This window comes from Arvicola amphibius, chromosome 14 (assembly GCF_903992535.2).
Source record: "Arvicola amphibius chromosome 14, mArvAmp1.2, whole genome shotgun sequence".
Lineage (NCBI taxonomy): Eukaryota > Metazoa > Chordata > Mammalia > Rodentia > Cricetidae > Arvicola > Arvicola amphibius.
The window spans coordinates 6,130,302-6,144,391 of NC_052060.1; the positions used below are offsets into that span (position 1 = coordinate 6,130,302).

Below are 14,090 nucleotides of genomic sequence, written 5' to 3' on the forward strand. Positions count from 1 at the left end.
TAACTAATAATTCTTTGACCTATCAGATATGGATGTTCACTACAATCACCTTGTCCCTAGACTGCCACCACGGTGTTATTCTCTATTCACCTCAGTGGCCCTGGGATCTAACGGTGGAGCCACAGCAATGCTTCTCCTAGAGACAAAGGAAAAGAGCCTGAGGAACTGCCAGGGTTGGGATGAGAAGGAGCTGTCTGCAGCGCAGAGGTGGAGGGAATCCCTTCCAGTCAACTCCTTGTGTGCACTACTTGAAGCAAAGGGAAAAACTTGCCAAGCTTTATTCAGGTTGTAAAGTCTGCAGACAGCACATCTACGTCTATAGCCAACCCCGTCTTCACAGTCCCCTGGGCAGACTCAGCCAGCCCTCCCTCCAGTCTCACTTCTTCTCTTCCTCTTTCTTGTCCTTCTTGCCATCCTTGGTGGCCTGGGAGGCTAGAGAGCCCATTGCATTCCGAATGGCTTCGTTATTGGGATCCACACCGGGAAGGTTCTCCAGGACACTCTGAAGGAACTCTGGGTCTTGCATCACATCGTAGTCGTCCTCCTCCTAAAAAAGGCACATGAGCAGGGGCACACGGGTAGCAGAGCGCACAGTGAAGGGACGGGAACATGACGCTGACTGCGGGGCTGGGTGTACCACCAAGGGAAAGAAAGGCACGAGGTAAGCAAGATCCGTGTCCATAATGGCATGGGCACTAATGGACAACACAGAAGCCGGAGAACTCGGCTACCTGAGCTCAGAGGGTAAAACCATCACATGCAGCTTTCTTGTTGGGAACACCAAACACTCCTGTCCCCCAGACCCTCTTGGGAGGACTCCATAGAATTCAATCCAGATCAATCCCACTAGAAAATTCCAGGACAATGGAATGCTTCTCCAACTCACTGTTCCCCTGGCAAACTTTACACAGGAGAAAACACACATCTCTGTGTTTCCTTCTGTTCCTCAGAGAACTCGTCTGCTAGGGAGGAAAGCCTCAGCCCTAAAAGGCTGTGGATCTAAATACAAGAGGATCTCAAACATGACTGGACCCAAGGGTCACTGCCGGCCCTCACCTTCACAGGCTCAGAGGTGTCCATGGCTGAGCTGGCATCGACGTCAGCTGACTCTGCTTGTCCGAACTCTGAGGAATGGAGAACAGTAGTCTCTGCTCAGTGCCTTCTCCTCACCCCAACCTCAGCCCTGACCAGGCCCTTGAACACAGGCTCTACTCACCTGCTCCCTGCAGCGACATCTGCATGGCATAGGCAATCTGCTCCTCCTCAGTCATGCTGCTTAGGTCAGGAAGCCCAGCACGGCCAAACTCCTGCTGGCTGATGGTCATCTTCAGGAGGGCATCGTCCGAGTCTGGGAAAGAACAGAAGGGCAAGGAAGACCTAGTGGACATTCCACAGGGCTGGCTGTGCCACTACCCAAGCATAGCTTGAGATGGCTACACCCTCAGGCCCGGGACTTCAGAATCCACCTCTTTCACCTTCAGTCCCAGACGTTGCAATTCCAGCCTCGGCGGCAGAGGCTGCAGCAGCCCGCCGTGCCTCTTCCTCCTGCCGTTGCCGCTGCTCTTCCATAGAAACACGAAGAGCCTGGGAAAGAACAAGACAAGATCGATTACTGGGGCGGTGCTGTGGCTAGAGAACACGGGGGCGGGAGGCACCTTCTGGTTTATCGTAGTAGAAGGAAGAGAACTGCTGAGAAATGAGAAGGGGAAATGGAAGCAGCAGGACAGGGCCTGGGTGTCACTGAGAAAACGAACAAGGCAGAGTCCTGCAGACAGAGCTAAGAGAAGTGGGTGAAAGGGTCTTAGGGAAGGATGGCATGGGAGCGCTCAGGATGACCCGGCCCACCAGCTGGGCATCTACAGAGAAAACAGACCCAGGTCAGCATCTGCTTACTAGGGCCAACTCAGGATCAGCACTGGGGTCTACTCCAAACTCGAAGTCACTGGCACCGAGCCCCAGCATGGCACCGCCTTCACCAGCTAGAATAGGAGAACTGATGAGGGCATCAGCCAAGCTGGGCCCAGGGGGCACTGTCACCAGGTGTGATCCGGTTCCGTCCTTGCCATTCAGCGTGTTTACAAAGGCCGTCAGCTTCTCTGTGTTCACCTCCTGTGGAGAAGAGAGCACAAGACAGACCCCTCCTTCACTCACTGCTCACAGCTGTCTCCGGAGTCTAGGAAAGGACGGTCCTGTTCATAACCAATGGATCGGCTCCCATGCTCTACAATCCTGACTTACCTCTTCCCCAAAATTGATGATGTCAACATTCACTTTTTCTTTCTTGAGGCGTTTGGCTAGTTTTACCAGCTGAGAAGTAAGAAAAACCAAGAAATTGATTCTATGCATTAAGCACTGAACTTGCCTCACAAAATGCACGGAAATTCAGCAGCCGACCGAAGGTCGACACAACACTGAAATCAGACATCCACCTTCCCCCAGATTCTAAGTACGAGGGGTGCTCCCACATGCGGCTCTGCCTGAGGGCGCAGACTCACGTCCTTCTCAAGGTCCTCCACAGGGCTCCCCACGAAGGCGATGATGCGCATCTTGTGATTCTTGCCCTGCCGGTGCTTCAGGGCCAGCTTGGAAAGCAAAAGAAGTTCCCGTCAACCACAGGAAGCATCAGCTCCTCCCTGTGTCCCCTGCCCATCCTCTTCCTTCCATCAGGGTCACGTTGACCATCACGCGGATCTCCAGCCTCAGGCCTCCCTCACATCCCTCAGTCCTCCTGCCCCACCCTGTCTATACTGAGTACGCGTGCTCTAGTTTAGTGCTTCTCAACCCGTGGGTCACAACAGGGGTTGAGGGTCGAGTGACCTTTTCACAGGGGTCACCTAAGACCACTGGAAAACACAGGTATTTACAGTACAGTTCGAAACAGTAGCAGAATTACAGCTATGAAGCAGCAACACAAATAATTGTCTGGCTGGTGTCCTCACAACATGAAGACCTGTATTAAAGGGTCGCAGTGTGAGGGGCTGAGGTCCGCTGCTCTAGGCCATCTCTCCTCTTGCTCTACCCAGCTCTAGATTACAGTTCTCAAGAAAAATGAGCGCTGATTCTCACAGCAGGGAGGCGGCAGGACTCACATGGGCCACACGAATGCCAGTGCAGAAGGTGATCTTGCCCTTGGGCTGGACAGTGTGGAGCTTGGAGAGGATGCGGCCAGTGTCGGGCGTGAGTGTGGTCAGCACTTCACAGTCACTAGGTGAGAGCAAAGCACTTCAGTGAGCTCAGACCACACAGTGCCTCCAGACCACTCCCATTCATCTTTTCTTTGGGGGGATTTCTCGAGACAGGGTTTCTCCGTGTAGTGCTGGCTGTCCTGGAACTTGCTCTGCAGACCAGGCTGGACTCAGAGATCTGCCAGCCTCTGCATCCTGAGTACTGAGATTAAAGCTGTGCACCACCACCGCCTGGCTATTCATGTTTTCTTTAGAGACCTCAAAAACAACTTTTATCATTTTTAAGATAGAGTCTCCTGAAGGACAAAATGGTACAAGCATTTAATTTGTATTGGGGAGGCAGAAGCAGCAGATCTGAGTCTGATACCAGCCAAGGCTATATAATGAGACCCTGTCTCAAAAAAAAAAACAAAGGGGGGGGGCTGGCGAAATAGCTCATTGGTTAAGAGCACTTACTGCTCTTATTTCCCAGAATCCACACTCCAGTTCCAGAGAACCTGAACCCCTTTTCTGACCCCTGTGGGCACCATGCATGCCCATGGTGCATATACATAGGTGCAGGGCAAACATTTATATATATGAAATACAAAATAAATAAATTTAAAAAAAAAAGAAAATCCCAAAGGTTGGGGCTAGAGCTAAGCAGCAGAGCCCTTGCCTAGCACATAGGAGGCTGGGGTCACCCTCAGCATAAAAATGACAAGAAAAAGTTAAAAACTGGGCATGGTGGTGCAAGCCTGGGAGACAAGGGGAGAAGGGTCCACCCAAGTCTAAGGTGGCCGAGGCACACAGCAAGCCTGAAGACAGCCAGGGCAGAGGAAAAACCCTATGTGTGTGTGTGTGGGGGGGGGTGGTCAGTAAATCCTCCCTACCCAAAAGGCTGTGCTGACCACAGGAGAAGGGTAAAAACAGCCTGTACTACCAACATGAGGTCAGCCACCTACAGACCCAAAATGGCAACACCACCCACCTTCAGAGCCCCACTCCTGGGTCCCACGTACTTGGCCAGGGTGATGAGGCCCACGTTATTCTCAGGATTGCTTCGAGTCTTTGAGTGACACACGATGTTGACGGCATCCTGTTGGGCCTGCAGCCGGGTGGGAAGGAAGTCTCCATTCCGCATGTACTCACTGTTGTCCACGCTGTCAAGACGGGGAAAGGGGGCATATGGAGGGTCCCCTAAAACATATTCTACAGATAGGGGACCCTTCAACATCTCCTGTCAGACACGCTGTGACAGAGCAGTGGCTTTCAGGCTTAGAACTCAGGGTCACCTCGAACTCTTTCTATCTTAATAGAGCACACAAGCCAGGCGCGACAGCACACAGCTATAACCCTAGAACTCCGAAGATGGAGCTAGGAGGATCAAGAGTTCATGGCAAACCTCAACTACATTGTAAGTCTGAGGCCAGTCTGGGCTATATGAGACCCGAAAAAAAAACAAACCAAAACAAAACAAAAAACCCAGGATCTAGATAATATGAAATATAGACTCCGGCTTCCCTGCCTTTTGGTTTTGGGGTGAGGGGTATCAGTCACACAATCTAACACTGAGCCACATCCTTGGTCCAGGACCAACTCTTGATGACCCTTGAGTTCTTCCAGCCACTGCCACCTGTGCTCAGGGGAGAGCGCAGTGCCCAGAACAAGGTACTTTCCTCGAAAGCAAAACTGGCTCAGTGACAACTTTTTCCACCTTATAAAGTTTACCTGATAATAACTAGAACCACAAATGGTAGGGGGTGATTTATTGGAAAGCAAGCAGAAACAGGAATATCAGGTAGTGCTAAGACACAGGCTCATCTTCTCATTCTGCCACTTAACTTTCTGACAACTGCATTTATGTGTATGGCTGCTCTGTCTCTGTGTGCGTCCTCAGGCCCTGTGAAGGCAGGAGCGGGTATTCGATGAGCCAGAACTGGAGTTAGACGGTTTGAAACAACATGCTGATGCAGGGAATTGAAGTTGTATCCCATGTAAGAGCAGCCTGTGCTCTTTGACCACTGAATTTATCACTCTAGCCCCTGGTTAATTTTTTCTCTAAGAAAGTTGCTTCTTTCTCGAAGGTCCAGTTACTTCACTCTTTCATTTCATTTATTATTTGGAGGACAAGACAAGCATGTGGGCATATGCTTGCCACAACGTGCATATACAAGTCACAGGACAACTTTTGGGAACTGGGTCTCTCCTCCCAGGGTTCCACAGCTTGAACAGGTCAAATAATAGCAAGTCCCCAAACAAAAACAATAGAAGCTTTCAGCATGGTTTGGATGGAAGAGCTAAGTGCAAGTGTGGGCAAGACCAAGGAGCGGCTGAGGAGGGGGATGGGCAGACCACGAAAGGGAGAGAGGGGAGAAAAGTGACAGTGAGCAAAGCCACTGCACTGCGAAGAGCGGCTACTGGAGGAAAACACACCCACCACCCATGCACGTACCCCTTAAAATGCCTCTGTTAACGTCAGTCCCAGTATTCCAGAGGCAGGACGACTACAGGGAACTCCAAGTGGGGCTACACAGCAAGATCCTGTCTCAAGCCAAAACACCACACGACTGCCCAGCTTTCCCTATCTCCAGCTTGATATGCATGGGGTAATATTATTTGTATTTCTTAGAACTGCGTTCCCTCGGCAGCATGCAATTCTCTCCTTCACCCCCAAAAGCGAAACAAAATTGGGCTTACGGTATTACCTGAACTTTCCAGATCATAATTTTAATATGCAGTTCTGTGGTAAGGTGCTTGCCTAGCATGAACAAGACCCTGGCTTTGGTTCCCAGTACTGCAAAATCAATCCATCCATCTCTCAAATACAGGCCAGGCAACAGAGCACACCTGCAGGCTCAGCTACTTAGGAAGTCAAGAAAAGGATTTCTTGAATCCAGGATTGGGAGTCAGCCTGGGCAACACGCTGAGATCCATCCCTGTCCCCTCCCACTCCTCTCCCTCACCCTCGGTCTCCTTAGAAACACGCTGAAGATGACTTTGAACTGATCCTCCCAACTCTACCTCCTAAGTGCTGGGTTACAGGTATGTGCCGGCACATCTGACTTGAGATGACCTAACAACACAAACAGAGCTCCAGTGAGTTCCACACTGCCCAAGTGCGATACCATGCATAAAAAAAAAAAAAAACTAACAAAGGCCGGGCGGTGGTGGCGCACGCCTTTAACCCCAGCACTTGGGAGGCAGAGGCAGGCGGATCTCTGAGTTCGAGGCCAGCCTGGTCTACAAGAGCTAGTTCCAGGACAGGCTCTAGAAACTACAGGGAAACCCTGTCTCGAAAAACCAAAAAAAAAAAAAAAAAAAAAAAAAACTAACAAGGAAAGAGTCTAGCAGATGTTGGTGGCACACGCCTTTAATCCCAGCACTCAGGAGTCAGAGGCAGGCGGATCTCTGTGAGTTCCAGGACAGCCACAGCTGCTACAGAGAAACTCTGTTTCAAAAAACAAAAACAAACAAGGAAGGAAGGAAGGGAGGGAGGGAGGGAGGGAGGGAGGGAGGGAGGGAGGACGGCCGGCCGGAAGGAAGGCCTGACAAGACAGACATCACAACACATGCATTTTAAAATAATTGCTCCCTACAGAAGACTGGTGTCTGGAATGCAGGACCCTCAGGGAAAACGCGAGTTCTCACCATCGATGGCTGATGCCTGTGCTCCTTTAACACAGCACTCTAAACTTTCTTTTGCGGGGAGGGGTGGAAACAGGATCTCATTATGCTCCAAGCTGGCCTCCAACTCATGGTCCTTCCGTGCCACGATGACAGGTGTGTACCACAACACCTGGCCAGACCAGCTTTTCAAATCAAAGGCAGTCTGTACAAGAGTCGCCTCCATCGGCCCCCAAGTTACAGAACTGAATGCGAGCTCTTCGATCCTAACCTCTTCCTACGGTGATCCCTTCCACCTTCAATCAACCACCTGGGTTGAAGTCACTCTGCTCTACACCCCCAACACGGGGCTTTTTAGTTAAGCGGCTCTTACGTTCCGAGGACTCCCCAAATGCCATGGCACCCCACTAAGCACCACACAGAAGTCACTACAATTCTCCCGGTGTACGAAAGGTTGGGGCCAGAACACAGATGCTGGGATCCAAACCTGTCTTCTTTCTCTCTTAACATGTTCTCTTCTAGAAGTGCACAAACTTAGAAGACAAAAATATAGGACTTGAGATGAAATTTTAATTTCAGACATTTAACAAGTGACTTTTTAAGATTTATTTCTATCGTTTTAATTGTGTGGGTGTGAGACCTACAGAGGTCAAAGGCACTGGATCTTCTGGGCCTGACAAGGAGGAGCTGAGAGCAGTACAATGTGGGTGCTGGGAACTAAACCCCAGTCCTCTGCAAGAACAGCAAGGGCATCTCTCCAACTCAAATAACTTTTTAGAGCTACATCTGGGTTGTATTAAAATCACTTTTTATACTAAAAACTACTCACTATTTGCCTGAAATTCAAATTTAGCTGGGCATTCTGGCTATACTGTTTTGAGGCATTCTTCCTAGGCATCCTGACTCATGGAATTCCCCCCCCCACACACACACACACACCTCCAAAGTGCTGGAAATACAAGGCTGGGCCATCAAGTTGGCAGTGCTAGCCTATCTCCAAAGAGAAACATGGGCCTGATGACTCAGGCTTATGATCCTACACACTTGGAAGGTGGAAACAGAGGATTGCAAGTTCAAGGCCAGCCTACGCATCTTCTCGACTAAAGCTTCAAACTCAGCTTGGGCTACAGTGTCAAAACTCCCTCTAAAAAATCATAACGATAACACGTAATAAATGCAGTAAAGAAGGGGTGTGGCTATAGCTCATTCCTTAGCATTCCCAAGTCTCTGGACTCAATTCCCAGTATCTACAAAAACAAAACGCTCTTATAGCTCTGAAAAAATATATGTCCTCATCTTGTTTTTTTTAATTTTCTTTCTTTTCCTCAGCTTCTAATCCAACTCATAATAGGTACTCATGCCAAGTATGAAATTGATCGCGTTAAATCATCGGAGAAGAGCATTGTACGGTAGCTTTTGACGCCTGCGTATCACAACCACTGAAAGCTGTGTGACCTGAGCAAATCACCCAAAGGCCTTCAGACTCGTGATGAAATGAAGGACCATCTTTCCTGAATGCTGCTGGTATAGCTTCACGAGAGAAAAAGTACAGGGAAAGGCAATGAAGTCGGAGACGGGTGGATGGGGCGGCTGGCCTCTGCTCCTCATTCCTTTAGGGCGGCATGGAGAGCAGGGTCAGGGAACCAAACTAAAGGCTGCTCTCGTAAACCAGGGCTCCAGGGCCTGCGCTTCTGGGCCGGGATGACTCAGGGAGTCGCCGGTCTGTCTCCCGTGGGCCCCAGTGCCACATCGCCCGGCGACCCGGTCCCCACCCCAGGCCTTCGGGCCTCGGCGCCGTGCGCACCCGCGACCCGGACGCGGCCCCCGGCCAGGTCCGAAGCTCCTCACCAAACCATAGTGCTCTCCAACACCATCTTGCCACCTTCCCTCTGCGGACCGGCTCCTGGACTGGCAAACAACAGCGCCTCCGATTGGCCTGGAGCTCCTCGCCAATCACAAAACTCGACCTCCTCGCCGCCCCGCTGCCCCGCCTCCGCGCCCCGCGATGCGTTCTGGGATTTGTAGGCCCCACAGACGCGGAAGGGTCGCTACCGGTGGTGCCAGCTACCTTCGCGGCAGAAATCGCTTCTGCAGGTTCCGCCAGCTGCTACCGGACGCTGTGGAGCAGCTGTGAGTTCTCTGCACAGCTGGGCCTGGTGACACTCGCCAGGCAGCACTCTGCAATCTGAGACAGGAGGGTTGTGATTTACCCCCTCCTCTGCTCTTGTTTGTTTATTTAAGGTTTTGTTGTTGCCGTTTGAGAATTCTCTGTGGAACTGAAGCTGAACGCCTGGTCCCCCTACCTTCACCTCCCAAGTGCAGCCCAGATCGGAACTGCAGTTTCGTGGCCAACCTGGGCTCCATAGTTATATAGTGAGACTGTCTCAAACACAGAGACCCGTATGCACGCACGCACTACTGTGGATATGTCAGTCAGTTCAAGCATGATTTTTTTTTTTAAAGTGTCGGATCAATCTCTGTGAGTTCGAGACCAGCCTGGTCTACAGAGCAAGTTCATTCTAACTCTGTTTCCCATTGTACTTTGTTCATCCAACTGCTATAAACACTTAAAACCTCAGGGTGGTGGTGGCTCACGCCTTTAATCTCTGCGCTCCAGAGGCAGGCGGATCTCTGTGTGTTCAGGACAGCCAGGGAGAAACTCTGTCTTGTAAAGAGCCAAATCTAAGAATGAAAAAACAAGAGTACTGCAGGAGTGCCTCAGTGGAGCAGGTGCCTGTGAGCACAACCGAGCCCCAATTTCAACTCCTAACACCAAAAACAAACAAACAAACAAACCAAAAACTATCCCCACCACCAAAAAAAAAAAAAAAACAAAACCTGGAAATTCTGGTAGTGGTGTCTGTTGCAAACACTTTATAGATTTTAGTAAAGTCTCCTTTAATAAAACGTATTTATTTGTTCTGCCCCCCCCACCCCAGACAGGATTTCTCTGTGTCACAACTCTGGCTGTCCTAGAAATCACAGATCCACCTGCCTCTGCCTCCCCAGGGCTAGGATTAAAGGCGTGTGCCACCCCACCTGGCTTTGTTCTGCTTCTTTTATGACTGTAGCTTTTCTTTTTTTATAGGGTCTATTTTACTATTTTATATGTATGAGTGTTTTGCCTTCATGTATGTATGTGTACCACATGTGTGCGGTGCCTGCAGAGGTCCAGGGGGAATCAGATTCCCTGGGACTGGCATTAGACAGTTGTGAACAGCCATGTGGATGCTGGGAATAGAATCGGGTTCTCTGAAAGGCAACACGTGCTCTTAATCATTGAGCAAACTCTCAAGCCCCCATTTATTTTTTTAATAATTTCTTTTTATTATTTTTACATATATGCGTCTGAGTTGGGGCATACACATGTGAGTTCGGGGGTCCTCAGAAGCCAGGAGTCAGTTCCCTTGAAACTGGAGCTACAGTGGGTATGAGGCTCCGTAGGAGTGCTGGGAACCAAACCTGGGTTTCTACAATAGCAGCAAGTACCCTGAACCACGGACCCATTCCTCCAGCCCCCATTTATTTTTGAATTTTATTTATGTTGTGTATGTGTGTTTGCATGAATATGTGTGTTCTCCATCTGCATGCAGGAGTCCCAAGTACCACAGTGTGGTGTGGAGGTCAGAAGACAACTTGTGGGAGCCAAATCTTTCCTTCCACCGGGTGGGCCCTGGGGATCAAACTCCACTTGTCAATCTTGATAGCAAGGGGCTTCACCCACTGAGCCATCTTGCTGGCCTTTTAGCAAGGTTGTGATGATTATATTGGTATTGTGTCTTGGTTTCCTTTCCTGTTGCTGAGATAAAATTCCCTGACAGAGGGCCATAAAGCTGAAAGGGCTTCCTGACTCACAAGTCCAGGTTACTGTTCGTCAGCGGGGTGGAGAGTTGTATCAGCTAGTCACACCATAGCCACAGCCAAGAGAAAGGAGCACTAAATGGACACAAACATGATCGTTCTGCTCACACCGTTATATACGTATATACTTGTATACGATAGCCCAGAACCCTAGGCTCAAGCGATGGTACCACCCACAATGGTTACTTCCCTCCACATCAGCCAGTGTAATTGAGATATCACTCACGGGCGTTCTCAGAGGCCCTTCTCCCAGATACTTCTAGCTTGTGTCAAGTGGACAATGAAAACATCACTGACCCAAACTCCCAGGAATAAGGGTCCCTAATGGCGAGATGCCAAGTGGGAGGAGTGGATGAGAAATAAGGGAGACACAGCAGTAGCTGGGACCAAGGAGGCCTCACACAAGCTGGTGATTCAGGCCAGACAAGTTTATTAAACACAGCATCAGCCAGGTGCTGGCGCACGCCTTTAATCCCAGCGCTTGGCAGGCAGAGGCAGGTAGATCTCTCTGAATTACGGGCCAGCCTGGTCTACACAGAGAAACCCTGTCTCGAAAAACTAATAAACAAAAAGCTAAAACTCTCAAGCCAGGCATGGTAATGCATGTCTATAATGCCAGCACTTGGGTAGCAAAGGAAGGCGGCTCTCTGAGTGTGAAACCAGGCCAACCTGGTCTACATGACAAGCTCCAGCAGCCAGTGCTACAATAAAAAAGCCTTGCATCAGGCCAGGAGAATCCCAGGTAGGGAGGCAGAATCAGAGGGATTCAAGTTCAAGACCGGCCTACTCTACATAGTGAGTTCTAGGACAGTCAGGGCTGTGTAGGGACTTTGTTTAAAAAAACTGAAACAAAGAAGAAACTCCAGCCGGGAAAACACGGAATGTTTCAGCTCTAAGTGAGGCGTCTGGAGTTTATAATGTAATCGGCAGGACTCCAGAATCTTGGTAGCTCCACCATTCCAGCTTTGCCACCTGCAGCAACACAGTTTCTCTCCTGGGCTCTTCCACTCCAGAGTGCAGCCCTCGCTGGCAGACATGACCCAGTCCTGGCCATTTCCAGGACCCTGAGATCTCCATTGCGACTGACACTCCACACCCGCAGCGTCACATAATAGCCTCTCAGGGCCTCTCCAAGTGACTCCGCCTCAGTTGCTCTCCACATCTCCATAAATCTCGCATCTTTCATGCCTTCAGAACCAGTGCCAGCTGGGTATTATCCCCAAGTCCCGATGTCAGTGCCTGTGCCCGCCCCCTGAACTGCAGCAGTGTGCTGACCTTAGGGAAATTCTTTCCTATGCATTTGCTTTCAAGAGGCAGAGACCCCCTTGGGCTTTTTTAAAAGATGTGTGTGTGCGCTCACGTGTGCAAGTGCCTCAGGGTTAGAAGAGGACACTGGATCCCCTAGAGTTGGACTGACAGGTGGTTGTGGGTGCTGGCAACAGAACTCAGGTCCAAAAGAGCAGCGAGTGCTCTTCCCCACTAAGCCCCTCCCCTGATCCAGACTTTCTTCCTTTAAACAAATTTGGGTCCTGAGGAGTCTGATGAATGGGCCTTGTATCTTCAGACATTTCCTGGGGTCCCAGGCTTCTCCCCAGTGTGGTCAATCTCTTTAGCAATCACAGCTGTTTCCTCAGCAGCAGCTTGAGCCTGTGGCTGTTCTTTTACTTCTTTGATCTTGCAGCTTTTACCCCAATATTTGACTCCAATTTTTTATTATTAAGACTAATTAGGATCATGCTTCATCTGGCATCCAACTCTTGGGACATGAATTCACCTTTCTGGCTTTGCAGTCACCTGAACAGTCCAGAGCTGCTCAGGACCAGAGTCAATGCCCCGCCGGATGGGTTGACAGTTCCTTTTCCTTTCCCCAAGCCCTCTGAGTGAGTCTGGGATTTTTCTGTTGCAGCCTCTTGGCTGCAAACTCCACAGATGCCTGCAGGGAGTTAGGTCCTCACCTCCCCGCAGCTTTACGCAGCTTCCACGCATGCACTTCTTCCCCATGATCTCCTGTGTGCGCTTTTCAGACAGACAGTTGTGGGCTTTCCATGGACTCCCTCCTTGGCTGCTGCCAAACTAGGTAGCTGCCTTGAAAACCCTCTTGGGCTTCTACTGTTCTATGCAGCAGTAGTCAACCTCACATTACATCATCTTCTTCATCACCATCAGCTGCAGATTTGGTGAGAATATTGGGAATTTTTTTTGAGACAGGGTCTTTCTGTCACTTTGGAGCCTGTTCTGGAATTAGCTCTTGTAGACCAGACAGATCTCTATGAGTTCGAGGCCAGCCTAGTCTACAAGAGCTAGTTCCAGGACAGCTAGAGCTGTTACAGAGAAACCCTGTCTCGAAAAACAAAAGCAAACGAACAAAAAAATCAAAAGGAGAACTGAGTCATTTACTAGAGTTATACATGGTCCAAAAGAAACCTTCACTAATTCGTTAACAAAGATTGACTTCTGTAGTAAATAGAATAAATGATGCCAAATCCAGAAGCTAGACAAATAATAATTGAATATCTGGCTTTTGAAAATGCTAATTCACAATACAAAAGGGTAATTAGGTCTTTAAAGGCAAGATCAGCACCCACAGAGGAATGCTCTCTGAGATAGTCAATATTGAATCTCATGACTGTGATGATACTTGAAAAGGAGAGGTGATTTCCAGAGGTTTGGGGAAAAATAAAAATGTCAGGTGTTCTGGTGAACAAGGTCACCTAAATGGGGATTTTAGGCACGGCATTCCTAGAAACAATATTTCTTTCTAAGAATAATCCAAACAGAACACCTCTCCCTTCTGAAGTATACAGATGGTGTAGCAAAGGCCAACACTGGATCAATGAATGTGAATCAACAAGGACAGAAAAGGTAACCCTTTGCCATTGGAAAATGCTTTGGGGGACCTCGCACAGGCCCCTGTATCAAATTGTCCCTGTGCCATACAACAGCCTTGAATGCTTGGGACAAGATTCAAGAATCAGGAAAAATAATTGAATCATATACTAAGGTTATACAAGGCCCAAGAGAACTGTTTAGCAACTTTTTGCAAAGTTTAACAAAAGCTGTACAATTAGGGGTAGCAGATCCAGAAGTTAGGCAAGTACTCATTGAGTCTCTTGCTTTTGAAAATGCTAACTTAGAATGCAAAAGGATACTTGGGCCCTTGATGGTTAGATCAGTACCGATAGACAAATGGATACTACATACAGCCAATGTTGAGTCCTTTGACTGTAAGACTGAGGCTAGGGATAGGAGAAGTGATTTCCAAAGGTATGAAGAAACATCAAAATACCAAATGCTTTAATTGTGGTAGAATAGGCCATATGAGAGGGGACTGTAGACAAGGCATTGCTAGAAATAATGTTTCTTCTGGGAATCACCCAAATAGAAGGCCCCAACCTTCTAGGTTATGCAGAAGATGGGGCAAAGGTTGACTGGACCAAT

General features: G+C 49.2%; 1 protein-coding gene across 2 annotated transcripts; it reads right to left on the bottom strand.

The window, feature by feature from the left end:
- Positions 1–262: 262 nt before the first annotated feature.
- Positions 263–8,727, bottom strand: Psmd4 (proteasome 26S subunit ubiquitin receptor, non-ATPase 4). Of its 2 annotated transcripts, none has more exons than XM_038310916.2 (10): positions 8,640–8,727; positions 4,187–4,327; positions 3,090–3,204; positions 2,496–2,582; positions 2,239–2,307; positions 1,894–2,109; positions 1,476–1,584; positions 1,217–1,348; positions 1,057–1,124; positions 263–547 (listed from the first exon to the last, which is right to left on the bottom strand). In XM_038310916.2, the coding sequence occupies exons 1-10, from the start codon at positions 8,663–8,665 to the stop codon at positions 377–379; spliced, it is 1,134 nt and encodes a 377-aa protein (XP_038166844.1). In that variant the 5' UTR covers positions 8,666–8,727; the 3' UTR covers positions 263–376. The 2 variants fall into 2 exon arrangements, with proteins under 2 accessions (XP_038166844.1, XP_038166843.1); XM_038310915.2 differs by having other exon boundaries at positions 1,467–1,584.
- Between the last annotated feature and the right edge of the window lie 5,363 nt (positions 8,728–14,090).